The following is a 23,415-nucleotide window of genomic DNA, read 5'->3' on the forward strand; positions in this document are numbered from 1 at the left end:
TTTCTACCTACTCAAAGGTACTCAAAGCGCTTTTACAGTCAGAGACACATCCACCCATTCACTCACACAAGCACACACACATTCACACACCAGCGCCAGTTGCACTGGGAGCAACTGGGGATTCAGTATCTTGCTCAAGGACACTTCGGCATATGGCACACTCAGGGGATCGAACCGCTAACCCGCTCTACCTACTGAGCCATAGCTACCTAGATTGTAGCTCTCGTCACGACAGACACGGATCGGGTTCTTTGAAACTGGCATTTATTCAGGCTTTTCTCCATTCATCTCGCCCTCTTGCTTTCATGCCGTGAGAACTAATACATAAACAATAAAATATATCAGTTTGCAATAATGACTGCACATAAAATAACAAAGCATAAAAATTGCGCTGTGTAAATATATACAAAATACATCGTTGGCCGCTTGTCGTGAGAGAGGTCCTTAACACATCTTGGACCATGCTTTGCAACGCAGCGTTATCATTTTGGCCGCCGTAGCAACACAAAGGCAATTAACATTAGTTCCGGGCTGATTACAACTGCAGCCATGAAACAAACTATGTAAATACAATTAAATTAACCCGTTCTTCTTAAACACATGAATTAACATTTTTTAACATTTTATCCTGTCCAACAACATATTTATGAATTATTATCAAAGGCAAATACAATGGCATTTACATAAATAGATAGTTTTAGCTATCTATTTAGATAGTTTTAGTTTTATTTTGGTAATCTACTTCCGCTGAACGGCAGCGTCAATTAGCATATTTGCTGAATATTTAGTTTCTCCAAGCGCTACATTTAAAATTTTTATTTATATTTAACATTTGACATTTATATTTAACATTTATATTTATATTTAACATTTATATTTACAGTTTATATTTATAAATTACAGTTTATATTTATAAACTATAAATTAAATTATATTTAATATATAGATATAGATTTAACATTAAATGTGATAAAAAAAAAAGTTGTTATGGAGCTAAATATGGGAAAGATTGCATATTCATTTTAAGACGCGCAGTTTTACCAACGGCACCCCATAATCTCACTGGTGTTTGCGTCACAGGTGATCAAAATTATCCATACAGCCCTCAAACCATTTATTATTAAATGTCATTTTCGCACAGGAGGCAGAAAAACAGGGATAGGGATGAAGAGGTTTTTAAATTCACACACTGGTTGCTTCACACTTCCCGTCATGTGGTGTAGTCTTTCATCTAGACCAATTAACTTTTAGCAGAACTGTCAACCTCAGATCAGCGGCCCATCTTACCATCTCTGGTAAGTTTGACTTGATGAAGAAATCACTTGTTTTAGTAAAGAAACTCTTGGTTGTTATGATCCTTTTCACCTTTTATTTATTGATCTTTCCTGTTGTTTATTCTTAAATGAAAAAGTGGTGGTTCCATTTTGCACGTAAAACTTAATAGAGGAAATAATATACTATACTACTATAATAATATACTTTGCATTCGATTTAATTTACTGTGATCAGCTTTTAATTCCAAAATATTACGAGAAGTCAGAAAAGTCAGATTACTGTAACACACAGTAACAGCGGCACTAGTTTGTGACAGATTGGTTAACTACGTTCAGCGACATGAGGAAGACAGGCTTCTTGGTCTTTGAGAGGAAGTTGAACAACAAGAAAGAAACAAAACTGTGAGTGAATATTTGTAGGTTTGCGAATTTTAAAAAACTGTGAATTTCATTTTCAAACATATTTTACTTTGCCCAACACACATAAGCTGTAGGAGGAAAAACTGCAGAAAAACCCATAAAAAACACTTGTAAAGGGGCCGGAGCACTTTGACAGATGCTTATTTTACAAGCTACTGTCACAGCCTGATCTATAGCCAGAACTTCATATTCACCTTCATTTGAAGATGATGCTGATTCACTGACAAGATTATTTGTCTCCTACATCACATCAAATCACTTGAACAAATGTCTATGAGCTTCCAAGTTTTCTTAATTGAGCAAAATACTGTATGTATTAAAGTTAAGTAAAAACATCTTGAAGTAACAAGTATATGTCCATCTAAAGTTAAATACAATGTGTTACTTAATTACGGTTGGACTGTGGGATGTCCAGGTGTTTCCAGCTGATCTGTTTGTCTGCTATCATGCCTCCATTTAGTCCTGATAACCTTCAACCATCCAACCGCCTCATATAGTCTGAATGATCCCAGATCTCTTCACTAATGCAGAATTTTCACTATTATCATCATTCAGTTGTTGTATTTAATCTGATACATGGAATACAACCACCAATGATTATGTGTTATATGACAACTCCCAAATGTCACTTGACTGGTTACCCCACAACAAGATAGAAACTAACACCCATAGAACATTATGTTCAGTCAATTCCTCAATTTATTATTTTTTCATTACAAAAAAAACAAAAAAACAAAAAAAAAAAATTAAAAAAATTCTTTTAGTGCTTTCATGCCGTGGCTTTTATCCAGAATACTGTGTGAGATGTGGCCTGCATGCCTGCCCACTTCTCCCAGTGTAATCACTTTGGCGGGTTAAAATCCAAAGGCCAAACACCATGTAAGTGTGTGTATACTTGCTCCCCAAACATTTTGGGCAACAAGAACTCTCTCAGCCATTTAGTCTAGCAAAATCACTAAAAAGGGGTTGTCAAAAAAGATGCAAACAAAAGAGACTACCCCATAAATCCAGAAGATTAGTTGTGCCCTTGCTTTACAGAAGTTGGAAGCGACTTTTAACCTCTGCCATGTATAGCTAATATGAGCGAACTCGACTGAAAATCTACTTAGTCTGCTTCATACAGTGCAGCCCTACTCTATGCTTCATTCTTTAATTCTCTCTCAAAAATTGGAGTAGGTCTGACGCAAACGTAAACTTTTAGGAGACACAATGTACTTAAATCTTTTACTTTATTTTTGGATTTTTAAATGTTTTTGGTTCAAACTAAAAATGTAGAGTCATTGCTGGACGCGGCTCAACTAAATACAGACTATAGACAGATATCTGTGTTGATTCAAATCACATAACTTTTGAATTCAACCTTTGAGTTGAATCAGGCTACCACATGCCGTAAAGATCTAGACACAAAACCTGCCACCTCTCCATCCATCAAGCTGAAATCTGATTTGACAAAAGCCAGTGTTTTGTATTGAATGGTGAATCGTCACTTTAACCAGGAGAAGAAGCTGCAGTAGTGAGCCTTCTCACATCACTGTTCTACCCAGAGAGGACAGAAGGTTTGAGAGGAGTAAAGGAGTGGAAAAAGTGGAAAAACTTTCTCTAAACAGAGGAGGTGGACTAAGATGTAATCTGCCATCTATTTACAATACAGTTTTTACTTCTGTCCCCATTAAGTTTCAACAACATTCACACCTTGAAACTGGAGGATCACACTGACAATAGCTTTGCTACAGCACCATTCGTAATGCAAGCAAAGGAAGTTTCGGATGGGGTTTTGTATTTGAACCTCAACTTCCCACTAGTCTCTCAGAACTGAAGAAGCTACTCTGCAAGTCCAGTTACCTAAATGCAATGCCTTTTGGGTTACTGTGACCTGAGTGACTGAGAACCTTCACAGACATGTTTCTCACAAACCTTTTTTCAGCCTGTGTCAGAAAGAGGATGTGTATCTTTAACCTAACACTTTGCTCTGCCAGTCTTTCCTTTATGGTTTTATGGTGCAGTGTTGTCACACTGTTTGTGCACAGGAAACCAGTGAGCTACTGATGGTTGTTTGACACATATCAGCTGAGCAATGCTCATTTCTTTGGTGTTGCCACTTCATAGTGTGATGCTGCAAGGACGTTTGATATTTTAAGAGGAAGTGCTTTTTATTTGGGGCCCTGGTGTAATGAATCTATTGGCCTAAAGCCTTTCTGTGTGGAGTCTGCGTGTTCTCCCTGTGTCAGCGTTGGTTCCCTCCAGGTACTCAGGTTTCCTCCTGTCGTCCAAAGTTGTGCCCATCAGGTTCATTGGTGGTTCTAAATTGGCCGTAGGTGTGAGTGTGAATGGTTGTCGGTATCTCTGTGTTAGAGGATGAGTGGTTACAGAAAAATAATGAATGTCAAATAGTAATTATATATGTGTGTGTGTGTGTGTGTGTGTGTATATATATATATATATAGATATATATATATATATAAAGACCTCTTTAGACAGACTTATGAAAAATGCTGTAATCCGGAAAGAATTATGGAATAATAAGGAATAATAATCTCTCTCTCTATTATACATATATATATATATATGTGTATATATATATATATATATATATATTTTTTTTTTTCATAAGTCTGTCTGAAGAGGTCTTTTCAATAGATATCTACTAACATGGAATAAAAAGCAGAAGTAAAATCTAATAACACAGCTTAGACTTGTAGAAACCGCTTGTTGAAATGGTACTAGGTTCAGGCGCTGTTGTGTAGTTCATGTACCAGTGGACTGTGGGCTATGTAAAGACGTTCAATTTGAAAAGTTTGTTTTAATATACATGCCTATATGTGGTATGAACAAAAAGTTACAATATACATTTTTTGTATTATATTTATGGATGATTAGGGTCAATTGAGCAGTTTTGCAACATGAAATAATTTGATCATATTCTGTGTATTTTCAGGAGGAGTGTTTTAAATTGTTTTTAATGCAGTTTTGAAGTGATTGGTTCATTGTTGACCTTTATGTAATATCTAATATCATTATTTTACTCATCTGCTGGTTAATGGCTGCAAAAATGTATTGTTTTGTCACCAGGTCATGGATCGTCGTTTGCTGTTACTTCTGCTCCTCATGATGGAGCACAATGGTAAGTTTTAAAATATAAAAGTTAGATAATTTAATTGCAAATGAATAAATCTGTAATTAATCCATCAGTGGAAAGATGTGGCTGTTCAAAGGATGTTCAGGCTGAGTGATTATTTATTCTCACTTACTCTAAACCAGAAATTCTTAAGCCTAAGGATTCTGACATTCAGCCCCCCATCCCTGCCAATCTACAGACATATTAAAAATATTTATTTGTACAATCTATAGAGATACCAAAAGGTTTATTTGAATGTGTGATCATGTTGTTCAGGTTTGTGGTTTTATTTGCAGCGCTGTGTCAACAACAACAAACCTGCACAAAGTCAGTTGTCAACTCCTGCAGTGACTGTATCAGATCTGGGCCGTTCTGTGCATGGTGCCAAAAGCTGGTGAGAGAGAAAGTTTATGTAAATGAAATACAAGATGGTACTGATTTGTCCACCATTGGTCAATAAAATGACTTCAGGCTGATTACAAACAACAGGCCACCATCAGCTTCTTTACTAGCTGATGATATCACACCTCATCCTGCTGCAGGCTTCATATTAACACAACTGGCTTTGACTCCAAAGACACCATTCAGACACACTCAGTATAACCAAAGATCTGTATGGGCCATACACAGGTATTACTATTTTAATAGTAACTTCATAAATTAGTTTTTATTTGAGAGAGATTTTGTTTTGAGAACTCTGCGAAACTCATACTTCAACCACAACAACGTTAATTTTCTTCATAAACCTGTAGGATGTTTACTTGAATTCCATAATTTCAGTGCATATATAAAAATACTAAATGTTTTTAATGTTGTATGACCACAAAGATGTTTTAAAAGTAGTTCTCCTCTCAGATTATATTCTCCTCTCTTTGAGCCAGGTCAGTGAATTTCAATACTTTTAACTTTATGAATAAATAGTTTGTGTGTTCTCTGCAGCCAGTGTGGTGAATTATACTTTGGCTCTTTTTTTGCAGTAGTGACAGTGGTTGTGGCGTAAATTTATTATTTATTATTTTATTATAAGTATTGTCCCAAATCTGACCATAGAGACTTTACAAATCTCATTTAAATACTTCCTAGCATTGGCCAAACTCGCCATCTTGTGTCTTTGGAACCACAGTCTGATCAGCACAGTCACTCACTGGCTTTTCTGCCCTACCCCCACTAGTTAGAAAGAAATGTTGGTGTATACACGAGGAATTGTTCTGTTGTCCATCTTTATAAAGGCTATGGTTTGAATACTTTATTTTGGATGCAGTTCTTGCTGATGTTTGGCTTGTTTGTTGAGCGGTGTCATTTGAAAACATGGCAACATGTTAGAAGCACATTATACACTCACTATTACGTACACCTTGTTAGTAAAAGCTTGGACCCCCCTTTGCCTTCAGAACTGTCTTAATTCATCGTGGCATACTTTCAACAAGGTGTTGGAAACATTCCTCAGAGGTTTTGGTCCATATTGACATGACAGCATCACACAGTTGCTGCAGTTTTGTCAAATGCACATCTATAATGTGAATCTCCCGTTTCACCACATCCCAAAGGAGCTCTATTGGATTAAGATCTGGTGACTGTGGAGGCCATTGGAGTACAGTGAACTCTTTATCATGTTCAAGAAACCAGTTTGAGATGATATGAGCTTTGTGACATGATGCATTATCCTGCTGGAAGTAGCCATCAGAAGATGGTACACTGTGGTCATAGAGGGATGGACATGGTCAACAACAATACTGAGGTAGGCTGTGGCATTTAAACCATGCTCAGTTTGTACTAAGGGGCCCAAAGTGTGCCAAGAAAGTATCCCCCACACCATCACACCACCACCACCAGCCTGAACTGTTGATACGAGGCAGGATTGATCCTTGCTTTCATGTTGTTTACTCCAAATCCTGACCCTGCCATTTGAATGTCACAGCTGAAATTGAGACTTGTCAGACCAGGCAACGTTTTTCCAGTCTTCTGTTGTCCAATGTTGGTAAGCCTGTGTGAACTGTAATTTCAGTTTCCTGTTCTTAACTGACAGCAGTGGTACCCGGTGTGGTCGCCCCTGACCTCTCACATCAACAAGGCATTTACATCCACAAAACTGCTGCTCACTGGATATTTTCTCTTATTTGGACCATTCTCTGTAAACCTTAGAGATGGTTATACGTGAAAATCCCAGTAGATCAGCAGTTTCTGAAATACTCAGATCAGCCTGTCTGGCACATACAATCATACCACTGTCAAAGTAATTGAAATCCCCTTTCTTTCCCATTCTGATGCTCGGTTTGAACTGGATCACCTCTCCATGCCTAAATGCATTGAATTACAGTCATGTGATTGGCTGATTAGTTATTTGCAATAACAAGCAACTGAACAGGTGTACCTAATAAAGAGGCAAGTGAGTGTACACTGAGGTAGCAAGACAATTCCAATCTGGCCAAACTGACACTATTCATTTATTGCAGAATTTCACCAAACCAGGAGAGCAGGAAGCAGTGCGATGTGACACCAAAGACCAGTTGAAACAAAAGGGCTGCGACGATGAAGAAATCATCTCTCCTTTCAACTATCCAGACATTACCAAGAGTGTCCCTCTGTCTATGTCTTTTAAAAATGAAGAACCAGTCCAGATGAGTCCTCAGAAAATTAACCTGCAGCTGCGTCCGGGTTTGTGCAATCAGTTAATGCTAAACTTTGATCTGCAGACTGTGTTTGTTTCCATGTCACTGCCAGTCTCTGCATTTGGGGGAAAACACAGATATTTTGTAAAAATCAAACAATCAAAGGTTTTTAATATTCTCTGTTAGTTTTAATCTGTCTGGTTTTAATTGACAATTATCAAACTGAATTTAAATTATTTTCCTATTGTTCCACTTGATGACCATGGTAACAGCTCTAGTTGAATTTCTTTCTTGTCTGTGTTCACAGGGCTTCCACAAACCTTCCGTGTTGCTTTTAGGAGAGTTCAGGGTTATCCAGTGGACCTCTACTACCTGATGGACCTGTCTTACTCCATGAAAGATGATTTGCAGAAAATCAAAGAACTCGGCAATGATCTTTTTGCTGCTCTGAAAAGAATCACTCGGCATGCTCAAATAGGTAAGATGGTGGTGATCTTACTCTAATAACATGAACCATCTATTTGATGCACTGTAGAACACAGACATGATGTAATTAAACAGTGCTCTGTGGTGTAACAATAACTTGTGGTAGATGTTGAGTTATGGACTCTTCACTAGTCAGGCCGCTGGTGGTATAATACACAGTGGATGTGGTGTAATTTGAACAATAGACTAAAAAGTATAGACATAGTGAGGTCTTGTCAGCTGCAGGTTAAACTTATTTCTTTTGTCATTCTCTTGCTTTCACTAGTACATATTCTTGATATCCTGTTAGTACAATTTACACAAAATGTATCATATTGTATTTTAAGAGTCTTGAAGTGTCACCTTACATGTCAGTGTGTTTTTATTTGATACATTTCACTTGTCTGAAATGCCAGACACACATTAAACACATTAAAATAAATAAATGCAACGAGTAAAGCTGTAGCTTGTTACAATTACAGGATTTGGTGCCTTTGTTGATAAGACAGTCCTTCCTTACACCAACACCAACAAGGAAAAATTGGCAAAGCCATGTGATGAGAATGACCAGCAGTGTCAGGCTGCCTTTGGCTACAGACATGTGCTCAGTATGACATCAGAGGAGAGGGAGTTTGAAAGGAAAGTGGCAGCTCAGTTCATTTCTGGGAACCTTGACTCTCCTGAAGGGAGTCTGGATGCCATGATGCAGGCTGCTGTATGTGGGGTAAGGACCAGTCCAAACAGATAAATGTGTAAATATGTGTTGTAAGACAAGGAATCTAAACTTGACCTTATATATTATTATTATATATATAGAGTTAGTAATATTTCTTCTAATGTCCTGACACACTCAAGCTTATGATGGTGATTTTATAATGCTACTGATAGTGTCTGTTATGTAGTGTCCTTCTCTGTGTTAAAGTGTTCCCTGTTAAAGAGTCAGACATAATCAATATTTCTATCAGAAAAGTATTACTCTGTGCATATTTTTGTTTAGGATAAAATTGGTTGGAGAAACAGCAGCACTCGGCTTATTGTGCTGACCACTGATGCTGGATTCCACATGGCTGGAGATGGAAAATTGGCTGGAATACTGGAACCCAACGATGAACAGTGTCATATGGAAAACGGTCTTTATGTCAAAGGCAGTGAGATGGTATGTGTGGAATCATGACAGATTGGTTCAGTGATTTATACTCCTCTCATTATATAAGCGGTGTCAGCAATGTTTGAAAGATTTTACTGATCATTATTTGCAGGACTACCCATCTGTTGGACAACTTGCTGCGGCGTTAGAAAAGCACAATATTCAGACAATATTTGCAGTGACACAAAATGTGGAGAGTGTGTATGAGGTAAATGAAATCCATTCATTTTGGTACAAATTACAATGGAAACATTGCATTAAAATTCAGATTCATATTTCATTTTCATGTTTTTTCATAGAAACTCTCCAAAATTATTCCAAAATCTGAAGTGGGAGTCCTGTCATCAGATTCCAGAAATGTTATTCAGTTGATTCAGAGAGCCTACAATGTAAGTTGGCCTTGCATGGTGCATCAGTTTGCCACCTTTCTCCATTTGAAGGCAAATGCATCTTTGAAATCTGTATTGTGATTAATGCATTATTTCTTACTGATTTTTATGGCAGAGTTTGTCCTCTAAAGTAACCGTGACTTATGACAGTCTTCCTGACAATGTAAGAGTTGTCTACACCCCAATATGTGATAATCCAGGACCAACAGGAGACAGCAGAGGAGTTTGTAACAATGTGCCTGAGGCTCAAATGGTCAGTGTTGACATTGTTGTTCAGAAAGTATAGAAAACACTCACAGCTATTATTATATTCATTTCAGTTTCAGGTGCCCTAAGGCTTGCTCTAGAGGTTGCAGGCTGGTTTTTGTGATGTGTCTTGTGACAATTTGTATTGTTATAGGTGCTATATAAATAGAATTGAATTGAATTAATTGTATTAACTGCTGCCCTTGTGTAATTGCAGTTGTTATTAACAAGGGTGTCAAACATATGGCTCATGAGCCAAAGCTGGCTCACCAGAAGGTCCAATGTGGTCGGTGGGATGAATTTGCAAAGTGCAAAAATAAAACTGAGACATTAATTGCAATAAAAGTAACTGATATTCACAATTAATCCACTATCAGATTCTGAGACTCAGAACTGAACTGTAGATGGCACCATTGCTCCAAAATTTAACTTATTTTACTTTGGGTTGTTTTTCAGGTTGTTCATAAAAGTTTTTGTAAGAGGATAATTCATTAAATGTAAACATTGTCATAATGTATTTTTCTGGTCCAGCTCCCTTAGATCAGATTGGGCTGAATGTGGCCCTGAACTAAAACATGTTTAACAGCTCTGCTCTAGGCCTTAGTTTGCTAATTCAAGCAAAACCACAAAACAGAATAAATGATGAGGTACACACCTTTCTGAAACCAACACCTACCGAGAATATCCAATTACAAAATCACAATATTGTGCCTTGGATTTTTCATGCTGTTTTTCGTTCTTGAAAAATTGTCTGACTCCATTTTGAAATCCCTTTTCCAGATATATTTTGACGTTACTGTGACTGTAGACTCATGTATAGAGGATAAGTCTTTCACTATCAGACCACTGGGCATTAAAGACACACTGACAGTGACTTTATCTACCAACTGCAAGTGTCCATGTGAAAACTCAGAAGACAAAGCTCACCCACATTGCAGTCAGAATGGAAGCATCATCTGTGGTATTTGCAGGTAAGTATTTCCCTCCTACTCAGTGACTGTATGTGTATGGTGATTTTTGCCTAAATTTGGTTTGGAATAGATAAATTTATAATATAATTTTAAGTCTTTTTCCACAACCACTGGGTTCCTGAAAACTACACAGTAATGTTAGTTCTTATTGTGTAAGTAGTGTAAGAAATACTGATACCAAAAATATTAAGCTCATAAGTTACAGAAATTATTTTGTACAAAATGGAGTTAATTGTTACTAGTATTTCTATTGTTCTACTAATTTCATCAGCATATTGTAAGTGTCCTGTATTACTTATGGCCTGCTGAATTCTTATAGCCATAGTAATTAGAGGGCAAACTTGTTTTGATTTGATTTTTGTAACAAACTCACATCAGTTGATTTGTCATCAAGGTTGAATTTTGGTACTTGCATTCTCTATCTAGTCTAACCTGTTAGTTTGATATAAGAACAACCTCAAAATGCTACACATTATAGTAAGATGATACTATTTTGAACAATTAAACAGCTGATGACGTTACACAGGTCCATACTTAGTTTTTTTTTTAGTATTTGTGGTGCAGAAAATGACACCTCCTTTTCACAGCCTACATTTTCCTGTGGAATAATATTCAAAGAATAATATAAGATTCCTCAGTATTCATGAAGGAATAGCAGGTCTAGCTCTTTCCAGCACTTTTAAAGTGAGTTTGTTTTTCCTGTTTACAAAGACAAATATAGAGTCTTCAAAGGGTGTGTGGATGACTGAAAAATATGATTGTACATTCTGTTAGAAGATCTAGCTCACAGAGAGTGATCTAACAAACCTTCATCTTCTTAACTTGTCCTTATTCAGTTGCAATGCCGGTTTCATTGGTCAGTTCTGTGAATGTGTCATTGGTGATAAAGACGAAACCTCTCTGCGAGCTTCCTGCCAGAGAAATAACGGCACGGAGTGTGAGGGTCGAGGGGACTGTGTATGTGGCAGGTGCCAGTGCCACAACACGGAGAGTGGAAGCAGCATCTATGGTGAATTCTGCGAGTGTGACAATGACCAGTGTGAAAAGTTCAAGAATAAGCAATGTGGAGGTATGGTTGCTGATTTCCCAGTTCTTCTCTGTCTAATAAGCCAAAGCCAAGGTCATGAGACTTTCAGGATTTGTTATTGTGTAAAAATATAACTTAGATAATCTAATGTTTGATAAGAAGTTGTGACATTGGACGTTGTACAGTGTAAAACAATAATAGTTTGTAAACTGTTAATCATGGCATCCATGTTCATCTCATAAGTGAACAGTAGCAGTCTACTGTAGTTTGTCTGTGTTATGTTGTCTTTACTTTCAGCACGATCAATCAACCAACCAGTCAATCAAACTTTACTTATATCGCATTTTTCATACATGAAAGATGTACCAGAATCTCCACCAGAATCTCATTCACGCACGTGCACACACACCCACGACAAACAGCATACTACACACATGCATACCCTCACCCCACCCTAACCCGCTCCTAAGATAAAATTGAATAAGACTGAGCATTGAAGGAAGTGAGGAAACATTTTTTTTTTCATTCTTTATGTTCTACATTGTAAATTAATGCTGTAGATACAAATTCTGAGGGAACACACATGGGATTATGTAGTAAACGAAAAAACAGAACATGTTTTATATTTAAGATGCTTCAAACAAGTTGGTTTGGTTTGATGGCAGCTTTTTCCAGCCTTTCTCTTTCAGCTTCATAAAGTACGCTTGATACACAGTTCTCTAAAGGAAGTAGCCCTTTTGACTGTTGTTTTAATTTATGTTATGGCAAGAACAAGTCAACTAAGTAAAGAGAAACCACAGTCCATTACTACTGTAAAACGTTTCGGTCCAGAAATCTGTTAAATGCTACTTTGAAACTGTCTCTCATGGGGACCACCCCAGGGTATGAAGCCTCAGAGTGACCTCTACTGCAGAGCGACTCATTACTGGCCTCAGATTAGAGGCCATTTAAATGCTTCACAGTTTGCAAACACAACTCAACATCAACTGTATAGATGAGAACACAAAGAAGATTTTTACAACCACACTTTATTCAATTTGGTAGGCAAATTTTCACGAAATGAGACTTAATCCTCTTATTTATACATATATTAAAATATAAATAAGAGGAAAAAACAATAAACAAACAAACAAAATATGAGTGTCTCAGTATGTTTGTAAAACTTTGCTCATTATTTTGAACTGCACATAGTATATTTTTGCCATACTTCACAGAAGCTTCTTACATCCTTCATTAATTTATAAAAATTAAACTCCAGCCTCAGTCTACAGCGCAGATTGTAACATTGCACCACACTGAGGCTGCGTTGCCACCCAACAGGCCTTCCATTTTATTTATGTAAATGGAAATTTTTGCTTCTGACGATAACATTCAAAAGTTGCCACATTCTCTTTTTTCTTTTGTGTACCCTGCCCCATAAATAAGTTCAGTGGTTGTAAAACTTTAATAAGTGTAAAAAAATCTGTTAAAAGAATTAAAAAACGATGTGAGCCTTCGTTTCTCTGGAACTACGAAATGAGCACTGGTTGGACACAGCAGAATTGATGACAGAAATAAAAGAGTTTAATGCGATCGCTCCCTGAAGAATATGCCATTTTAAGTCCACAATTTTCTTTGTCAGAGGTGGCTCTTAAAGGACTCTCCAGTTAGAAGCAGCATCTTTGAACCTCTCTGACCACGCACAGCCTGCCCTGCCTCTCAGTGTCCTTTCATTTAGGGCTTTGACACATGTCTTACAGAGAGACTTTTTGTCCACATTGTTCAGATTAATAAAAGTCTCTCTCGGCAACAGATCCTCTTGACTCGATTGAGGGCTTATCCACACTCCTGGGAATGGGTCTGTGGGGTTCGGCCCCTTCCCCGATCCAAAAAGAGTGAGGAGCCTCTTCTCTCTTATTGTTAATTTGTTCTTCCATTGTTGCAACAGTCTCTGGACCAACCTTGTGGACCGTAGGCCCAGCGCATCCCGCATGGACCGGGTGTTTGCCAGATCTGGCCCTGCTAACAAGACCAGGTGCTCCAGGTCCAGGACTCTTGCTCTAAGTAGAGTCGTCGTGAGCCCGGACGTGGCTCCACTGGAGACGTCCAGTCTGCTTCCGTTGACCGGAGGTTCTTTTAACAGCCAGAACAGAGAGTTAGAGCTTCTTCCTTCCCTGCTGCTTTTAAAAGAAGACAACACAAGACAACACAACACCGACAACACCGATTCCGATATCAGCCGATATGGTATACCGATGCAGGCGGTAAATGTCTCAGGACCCCACAAGCAGCAACAGCAGGAGTGAGCAGCAGCACAACCTGGGCATTATGTTATCTGTTTTCATTATCGGTGGTAAAACTGATAACGATATGAACAGATATTACAAAAATAGGCTAATATCGGCTGATAATATTGGCCGATATTATCAGACATCCCTAGTTAAAACCCTCTTTAAAACCTTTGTCTAAAACCATAACAGAATTTAATTTTTAAAACCACATCACATAAAACCAGAGAATGATCACTAAAACCTGAGGGTACAATACAGCAACCTTTAAAAACATTAAAATGATGTTTAAAACAATAAAACCTGTCTAACCTAGCAACTGAAATCCTGTTTTCATTTAAGTAGGACCAGGTGTACTGGCGACAGTCTGCATGCATCCTCCTCCACACATCCACCAGGCCGTAGGAGAAGACCGTGCTGGGAAGCTGGATGTGGCTCTGCATGGTTGCGATCTAAAAACTCAGCCTCAGTACAATTAAAATCCCCCCTAAAATCACAAAGTCCTCCATGCTGCAGCAGTTAAGTCTTGTATTTACACGTTCAAAGAAGCTCTTCCTCTCTGCTCCATTATTTGGCGCATAAATATTAATAAAAACCAGAGTAAAATGATCAAATTTAGCTTTCACCAGCAGGCACTTCTCCTCCACCACCTGCTCCACCTCCAGAGAGGATGAAGTGAACCTCCTGGAGAGGAGGATGCCTACTCCACCACTGGATGTGATGTTGTGGCTTAAAGCCACCTGCCCCTCCCACTCTTTCTCCCAATCTCCCTCCTTAAAATTAAAAACACAAACGTTAATAAGTAAAAGCACAGGCCACATAATCATGTTTACAGGTTAATTTGTTTTCTAACACTGCTGAAATATTTCTTTAACCTGAAGATTTATTGATCAGTTAAATCAGATGATGCTCTGCTTTATTACATGTTTTACTGACATGAAGAAGTTGAACCTATCAGGGAAGTGCTAGTTGAGTTTTTTTTTTTTTTTTTTCACGCCTTTTTTTCTTTGGTTGAAGTTTTTAAACATTTGAGCTGTGTGTAAATTATTTTTTTGGTCTCCAGTGGCTCTACTGGAGCATGTCCTTGTGTGAGGGAGAGAGAGAACTCGCTGCTGTCCGACATGGAGGCTTCACTGTCGCTGCTGTCTCCAGCAGCCTTCCTCCCTCCCTCCACCTGCACTACATTCTTACGCTTGTTTCTCAAAGAGACAACAAGTCCCCAACCTGTTGTCTTACACACACCAGCAGACCCATCACCAAGATTCTCACGCACACTATCCTGTGTACTGCACACACCACCCTCCTCCGTCATTTCTCCTACCTCTGCTTTCTACTTTTCTTTCACCTCACCCATCTCCACTACCTCCCCTCTCTCCTTCACCTCATCTGTCCCCCTCACCTCACCAGATTCCACCATCTCCCGTCTCCCTCACCTCACATGTCTCCCTCACCTCTCCAGACGGCATCTCTACAACTTTATCTCCACCCACCCTCTGCTCTTGTCTCTCCGGCACTGATTTGTCTCTCACTCTGTCTTCTATGTCTGAGCCGGCATTCCGCCCTGCATCCCCGGAGCTCCTCCGCCTCGGAGCAGGTATGGGTCTTTCTCCCAGAGTTGCCGCTGGAACGGTCTTGGCCAGATGTCCTTTCTCCCACAGACAAAACATTGAAGCATCCCCAATGTAGCAAACAGAGTGTAATCGTAGTCATCTACTTGATGAACCGATAATTAAACTCTGCTTTGCTGTTTAATATCATGTACAACTGTCTCCAATGCGACACCACCACAAATCTTAGGGACTGGACAGTTCACGCGGTCCTCACCCCTGTCTGAATACTACTCAGTGAACAGCTGCCATCTATTTTCATATTGCACCTGGGTAGAAGGTGACCTGGCATTCAATATGGTGTTGCAGACAGCATTTGACCACTCTGTCAGCAGCAGGTTGGGCCCTGCAGCGGCCAGACCCATAGCTGCAGATGAAGAGGGTTGGGATGCCAAAACAGCCCCTGAGCCATCCGGTTCTGCCACACAGTGCCCCACCCGAGAGGAAGGGATCCATTGTGATAGCTTCCCGACGAGATGCAATGGGATCCAAGGGCATGACCTGAAGGAGAAATGATCTCTCTCTCCATGGAGCCAGAGAAGGCAACAGCTTGACACTCTGAGTCTCATGTGCCGGTGTAGCAGCCGTCAGTTTCCCGAGGAGGCACAAAAACTCCACATACCGCAACCACCTGCCTTCCCGAAACAAAAGTAGGAGCCGGAGGATGTCATCCACCCGCTGTGGTGACGGACAGGCCTTCATGGTGACTGAATCGAGAGTCATCCCGAGAAAGAGTGTGCTCTGCGAGTGAACCAGGCTACTCTTGGTAAAATTCACCCTCAGGTCCAGCTGGGCCATGTGGCACAGAAAATTTGTCATGTCCAGGACCACCTGAGACTGGGATGGCGCACAGATGAGCCAGTCGTCCAGATATGGGAGGACCTGCATGCCCCGCGACTGCCATCATGCACCTGGTGAACACCAGTGGGGAAAGGGAGAGGCCGAACGGGAGCACCCTGAAATGAAGTGATGTCTGTGAAAAGCAAACTGCAGAAACTGTCTGTGGTGCGGAGTTATGGGGACATGAAAATAAGCATCCTTCAGGTTTATTGATGTAAACCACGCCCCTCTGGCAACAGTGCACAGAACTCCTGCAGTGCTGAGCATGTGGAACCTCAAGACCTTCAGGAATCTGTTGAGACCCCTCAGGTCGAGGATAGAAATGTGGGAGTCCATCGTCTTTCTTTGTGAGTCAGGTAGAACCCCCGGGTTGCAACAGGGGATCTACTGCAGAGAAGTGTAGCTGAAATTGTGGACGGGAGCATCCACTGTAGCCTCCTGCGGGGATGCTGATAGAGTGAGCAGCAGGTGGGACATAGAATTACCTATGCATCCCATACGTGCCACTGCGTCATTGGCTTTAGAGAGTAGGTTATCCATAACCCGACACTAGGGACAAGGACACCTCGTGTCTGGCCTCAGAGCCTCATCGGGCGAGACAATCAGAGCAGCTATAGTGAGCTCAATTTCTGGCATGCGGCCCAGGCCAAACTCGGGTGCATCCTGCATGGCTGCCAGGGTCCGGCCATCAGATGTTGCATGAGAGAGAGCTCTAGAATCCCTCCAACATGCGTGCAATTCCCTCAGATACTCCTTCGATGGAGGCACAGTAAAGTTAGTTGGGGAATAGACCACGTCTGAAGAAAGCACTGGCCAGAGCCGACTGAGCTTGTGGTAGATCCAACTGCAGATGGGCCAGGGCCATATGAATGATGGCTCCCATTGAGCTATCCTCGCAACCACCAGCAGAGCTGTGGGTTGATGAACAGGAGCCTGCTGCGGAAGCACGGGAGGCTACATCCTGTGGAACCACTTCCAGCTCATATTCAGCAAATTGGGTAGCTGACGCCGCCATGGAAAGCACATCTTCCTCCGGCTCCAAGATGAACGCTGGAGGAACTGAAGCAGCTGGTTCCCCTTGACCAGTCCAAGAATGCAAGGCTAGGAAGAGGGATTTCATATTATTAATTTCTGTTGTTAACTGGTCCACCTTGGAGGCAAGGCTGGACTCCTTAACCCTCTTCCTGAAAGGTCTGCCAGACTAAGTTGGAATCACTCCCTGAGCTGGGGTCAGCTGTTCAAGTGATGGGCTGAGGCCCAACAGTTGTTCTATCTCAGCTAGTCTGGCAGCCCTCACTGCCTGGGGCATGAAGCTGCAGTTCATACAGGCATCATCTGAAAGAGCCTCCTTCAGATACTCAAGGCCAAGGCATGAAGGACACAAATCATGGCCATCTTCAGGCTGCAGAGAAGCCATACAGGCCAAACAAGAATGGTTGCCAAACATGGTGACAACCAGCAAAATCAAACAGGAAGACACTGGGAGAGGGAGGGAACACAGTACCGCCACCAAATGAATGTTGCAGGAAATAAACTAGCCTCAGCAGGAACACTGCTACCAGCTACAAAATCACACCTAGGCTGAGAGCAGGAGCGTAAGCACTGCCTTCACCAGTTAAGGGTATTTGCTACGTGACACAAAAACGGGCACAACCGAATTGGCACCACAATATACAAACTAAAGTAGGCTGAGCGAAAAACGGCGGTAATAATCAAATAGAGAAAAGAAAAAGTAAGAAAACCTAAGCTGGGTGTGGGGGAGCCATCACCAATAAAGTACAACGAAAAACAGATACACCCACGGTGCACCGATCAATCAGAAAAGTAGGGCAAACGGTCAAAAAGGCTAACCGCTAATGAATGTGAATCAACTGAAATAACAAGTGCAATACAAATGCTGGGAGAGGGAGTGGAATCACTACTGTTACCAACAAATGAAAATGCAACACAAAACTAAGGTCTTGAGGTATCTGGGCACTGTCATCTCTGATGACCTCTCCTGGTCTTCAAACACTACAGCAGTGGTCAGGAAGGCCCAGCAGCGGATCTACTTCCTGAGGGTGCTCAGGAGGAACAACCTGGAGAGCAAGCTGCTGGAGACCTTCTACAGAACCTGCACTGAAAGCCTCCTGACCTACTGCATCTCAGTGTGGTATGCTAGCTGCACTGTGGCAGACAAGAAGAGGCTACAGGGGGTGGTCAAAAACTGCACAGAGGATCATCGGCCACCCTCTGCCCTCCCTGGACACCATCTACACCTCTCGCTGCTCAAACAGAGCCAGGAACATTGTTCGGAACAGTTTTCACCCAGACCATCACCTGTTTACCCTGCTTCCCTCTGGACGGCGGTACAGGTGCATTAATTTCAGAACAAACAGACTGAAAAACAGCTTGCACCGATAGTCATCAGCAGGCACACACAATGCCAACAGCCGATTCACAAATGCTGGGAAAGGGAGCGAGACTATTGCCTTCACCAACAAATTAAAATATAGCACAAAATATAGCAGTACAAATGCCGGGGGAGAAAGCGAGGCCACTGTCTACACCATTAAATGAAACAACAAAACAAAGCGAGTGCAAAGAAGGTTGCACCGATAGCCAACACTAATGGCAAGCACACGCAATGCCAACAGCTGATTCACACAATATTATGCCTGGATAGGGAGCGAGGACACTACCTCCACCAACAAACAAATGAATACAACCAACAAGTAACAGGTTGCACCTAAGAATGTGTAATAAGAAAACTTATCCAACCGAGGACGATGAGCTGATGCAGATGTGTCCACGGCAAACCACAAACCTTTCGGCAGATTCCGTTGCAGCCTTTGGAGAACTCGCAGCTCGCAGCTCCGACGAAACGTCGCAAGGCTACCGGCAACGAAGGAAATAGCCACTTAGCTTTAGCTAGCGCAGTGATGTGCAGTTTACCTGCAAAGCGAGAAGATAAAAATGAACCAATCCTCTGATGTCACCAGAAGATATAGGTGACCAGGGTCATCAGGGGCCATAGGTGACTTTGTTGGTGTAACCACTTGACCTGCGCGAGATGAATACATTCTTGGATACATTCTTACTTGAAGCACTGCCTCTGGCAGTCAGTAAGGATGAAATAGAACTCACCACTGATACAGGGGGCACATTGGACAGGATGATCCGGGATGCACGTTGTGTGAGCAGCTGCACCGCTTCAAACAGCTCATTCACCGTCAGTCCCTCCTCCACCAGAAACTTTATCCTGTGCTTATTTTTTCCAAGAATAGGACCACGGCTCGGTTCATTCGGGCAGCCGACTTCACAGAGCCGTGGCCGTTCCTCTCCCCTACAGCCAAAGCTACATCCTCCACCGTGCAGGGAGAACCAGCAGTGAGCTGGGGAGGAGAAACTGGAGGCCGCCATGGTGGCCACCCCCTGGTTAGCCCTCCAGACCACATGGCGCCTGGTCGCAAAAACCTACCCAACCTAAAACACTAAATAAACTAAAAATAACACTAACCTAACAAAAAACTATACTAACAAAACACCAAAGTGAAAAGAATAGTAAAATAAGAAAAAGGAACCAAAAGTTCTCAAACACTATTATGCTCTTCCTCTCATACGAAGAAAAAGAAGAAGAGGATTGCTTGGGCCAAGAAACCCAAGGAAGATTTAATTTTTTTTAGAGAGGCACACAAAATAAGAGGAAGGTGAATGAGGTATGTTGGTGATATTGGTAATTTATTAAAAATAATTATTTATTAAAAAAAAAAAGAAGAAAATGCAAGAAACACTGGACCACATGGCTACCACACCACCCTGCAGCAACAAGCCATACCATCTGGTTTTTGCTTAGTGGGATCACCATTTATCTTTCAACACCTCCAGGCTTTGTAAGGGTTATTGAGAAGACTGAGAAGGAGAGTGGTGGAGTGCTGCATCAGAACAACTGGCCTTCACAATCACCTGAACTAATTTTAGTTGAGATGGTTTGAGTGTGGCAAAGTGAAGTGAAGGCAAAACATCTTGAAGCTGATTGAGAGAATGCTAATGCATGCAAGGCTGTTATCAAAGCAAAAGAAATTTAACTGGAAAAATATAAAACATATTACATCAATCTCTCCCTGACCTAATTAGTGTGGTGGTCAGGAAATCTTTGTAGCTGCAAAGGGCTACTGATCTGGGCATGAGCACAATGACGTGCCAGATTCCAATCATCTATAGCTCAAATATCTATTAAGAATTTTGGGAACCCAGCAGACTACAGCCAGCGGCCAACTGGCACAACCATTTGGTACCTTTGTATCTTCTGATTTGTAAGGGAAGTAAACTCAGTAACTTTCCTCTCTGGTTATCATTACTTGTAGGAAATGGTGATTGCGATTGTGGAATATGCAAATGTTACTCTGACTTTGAGGGCAGTGCCTGTCAATGCAAAAAGTCTGATGAGGCCTGTCGTACCTCAGACAACACAGTGTGTTATGGCAGAGGGTCCTGTGTGTGTAACCGCTGTGTATGTAAAGAGGGATACCAGCCTCCACTCTGCAAGACATGTCTCGGCTGCCCAGACCCATGTCAGACCAAGCTGTAAGCTAACACATTCATTCTGCTGTCACTTTCAAATTATTATGTATTGTTTGATTCAACAATTTACAAATACATAAATAAATAAAGTATCTCCACTGCAGTCTTATGATGAGAACTCTAAACTGACTTAACTTTGTTTTCAGGAATTGCATTGAATGTCTTGCCTTTGGCTCCGGTCCCTTTGAAACAATCTGTAGCATGGAGTGTAGGAATACCAAGGTAGAGAAGGTAGACCAATTCACCTTAACAACCAAGGAGTGTCAGCAGAAGGACAGTGAGGGATGCTGGATCAAATTTAGGCTGGACCAGTTGGTTGGAGAAGATAACTACAGAGCTGAAGTTTTGAAACAGAGAGGTAAGCTGCTGATGAAATAACAGAAAATTCAGACATGGCAAACTCTTTATATAAGAATAGAGCACCGTGTTAAAACATCATTATATGTGTCACAAATCAAAACTATTGGACACGTACTACATAACCTTTTCCTTTCATGGTGTTGAAATCATGTGAAACTTTCTGCTGTTTGTAACTCCCACAGAATGTCCGGAACCGCCCAATGTTGCAGCGATTATCGGAGGCTCCGTTGTGCGAATTACTTTTATTGGCATTGTGATGCTGATGCTCATCAAGGTGCTCCTCTACATGAAGGACCTGGAAGAGTTCAAGAAATTTGAGAATGAAAAGAAGAAATCCAAGTGGAGAGAGGTGAAACAATTTATTTAACAATTTAAATCATTAGCTGTTTTTTTTTCTTTCTGTATCTATACTTTGTTGTTAAGCAGAATGCAGTAAATCATGCCTCTTTTTAGGTTCGGATACCTAATAGACTCAAGGTAAATATTCAGATTAGTCTGTCTCTTGACACAAGCTATTAATGGAAATATTCTGTTTTTCTGTCACAAAGATTGTGGAAGTCAGGACTGGGGGTCAGGATTATGTCATTGTTAACTTTATAGCAGGAGACCAAAGTTCACACAGTTCTCCAGTGTCCATTTAGACTCTCATCTGCTTCACTGATGAGGACAGTAAGCTTTAAATAGTCTTTATTTTTAAAAAAGATCTCTATGCCTTTGTGTCTCTGATTGATCTGCAATGTGAATTTGAATTATGTTAATCACAAGAAATAACTGAACAAATAACCATAGCTTTGCTAGTGTCCTGTGTCAGTCAGTAACACTAACCCTGTGGAGGTGAACACATGTGCAGCACATAAGGATCTACCTGAGAGCACCACTCATACTGTATACTGTCTTCCTAGTGATGTGACATCTTGAAATAAACTGACTTCAAGAAAAAATGTCCTCAAATCATCAAACAACTCTTTCTGATCACTGGGTTTTATTTGTTAACAGGCCGACAACCCGATCTTGCACACTGCCACCACCAACATGGCCAATCCTACATTCACTGGAGAATGAAGGAAAACCAGCAGAGAATTTAGCACATTTTACTGCATCTGATTTGTGTCTGTTCCTTTTATATTATTTGCAAATGTCGTCATTTACAGATAATTTTACTGCTACTGCTGTTGCATATTCTCTTACTGATAAATGAATCTGCTAGTCTAGACATTATAGAAAAATAATTGCGGTTGCATTGTTTTGTCCAATAACTATTGACATATTTGCTCACTGCTTATCATACAGTAGAAACAGTGTTGCTTTATATATTTACAGTAATGCAGTCTATTTTTGTACCATATGTGTAGAAAATGCAGGACATAATGATGTATAAGCACAGCTTTTCAGTGGGATGTATTATTCAGAGAAAATGAATAAATTAAGAAATTAAATGTAAAGTATTCCTTATTTTAAATGGAACAGAGGTTTTGCAGTGATCACTGTTATTATCATAAAAAGAGTATAGTCTGCAGACATGTCTATTCATGTCTATATGTCACCCTGTTGAGTTCAGTGTTGGTACTAAATAAGTAGTGATGAGTTACATCAGAAAAGTTTAAATTTCCCGAAAGGAACGTCAGCATGTTTGTTAATTCTTCTCGAAAAACAGCTATAACGACGTCTTGTTGTCAATTTCAGCTGTTTATTCAAATATATTTTGGAATTTTTCATGCACATGGACCTCATCTGTTCAGTCAACATTGGCTAACGTCCCAGAAAAGGATGATTTTTCAGTAGTTTCACACTATTAAAACAGTTTCATCAAAATTAATATGATTGGTCAGCTAGAGGTTGGAGTTGTGGTTTAGACTTAACTCTCCCATCGTTGGTGGACGGGTCGGTCCCGACCCTTGGCCACTCAGGTCCTTCAATCCCCTGGGACAGCGCCCTAGAAAGAAGAGAAAGTCCTCCCTACCTGTTCCTCCCTGACATAGGTCTCACATGTCTCTCTCACACTCATCCACTTCTACCGAGTCACTGCAGGAAACTACAGCCTCATCTCTAGAGCGCTGGACATCATTATTGGCAGGATAAATAGCCTAAAAATGAACATTCGTCCTAAATTCCTTT

The 23,415-nt window shown here is 40.6% G+C and overlaps 1 protein-coding gene across 1 annotated transcript; it reads left to right on the forward strand.

Annotated features, from left to right (window-relative positions):
* Nucleotides 1–1,260: 1,260 nt before the first annotated feature.
* On the forward strand, nucleotides 1,261–22,731 carry LOC125017421 (integrin beta-2-like). Its single transcript, XM_047600557.1, has 16 exons — nucleotides 1,261–1,295; nucleotides 4,764–4,815; nucleotides 5,106–5,203; nucleotides 7,263–7,464; nucleotides 7,726–7,896; nucleotides 8,366–8,607; nucleotides 8,881–9,039; nucleotides 9,143–9,238; nucleotides 9,330–9,419; nucleotides 9,535–9,672; nucleotides 10,446–10,636; nucleotides 11,473–11,705; nucleotides 20,724–20,943; nucleotides 21,087–21,298; nucleotides 21,483–21,649; nucleotides 22,297–22,731. Exons 2-16 carry the CDS (start codon nucleotides 4,767–4,769, stop codon nucleotides 22,360–22,362), a joined length of 2,334 nt encoding a protein of 777 aa, XP_047456513.1. The 5' UTR covers nucleotides 1,261–1,295; nucleotides 4,764–4,766; the 3' UTR covers nucleotides 22,363–22,731.
* Nucleotides 22,732–23,415: the final 684 nt, after the last annotated feature.

The sequence above is a fragment of the Mugil cephalus genome, chromosome 12 (genome assembly GCF_022458985.1).
Source record: "Mugil cephalus isolate CIBA_MC_2020 chromosome 12, CIBA_Mcephalus_1.1, whole genome shotgun sequence".
NCBI lineage: Eukaryota > Metazoa > Chordata > Actinopteri > Mugiliformes > Mugilidae > Mugil > Mugil cephalus.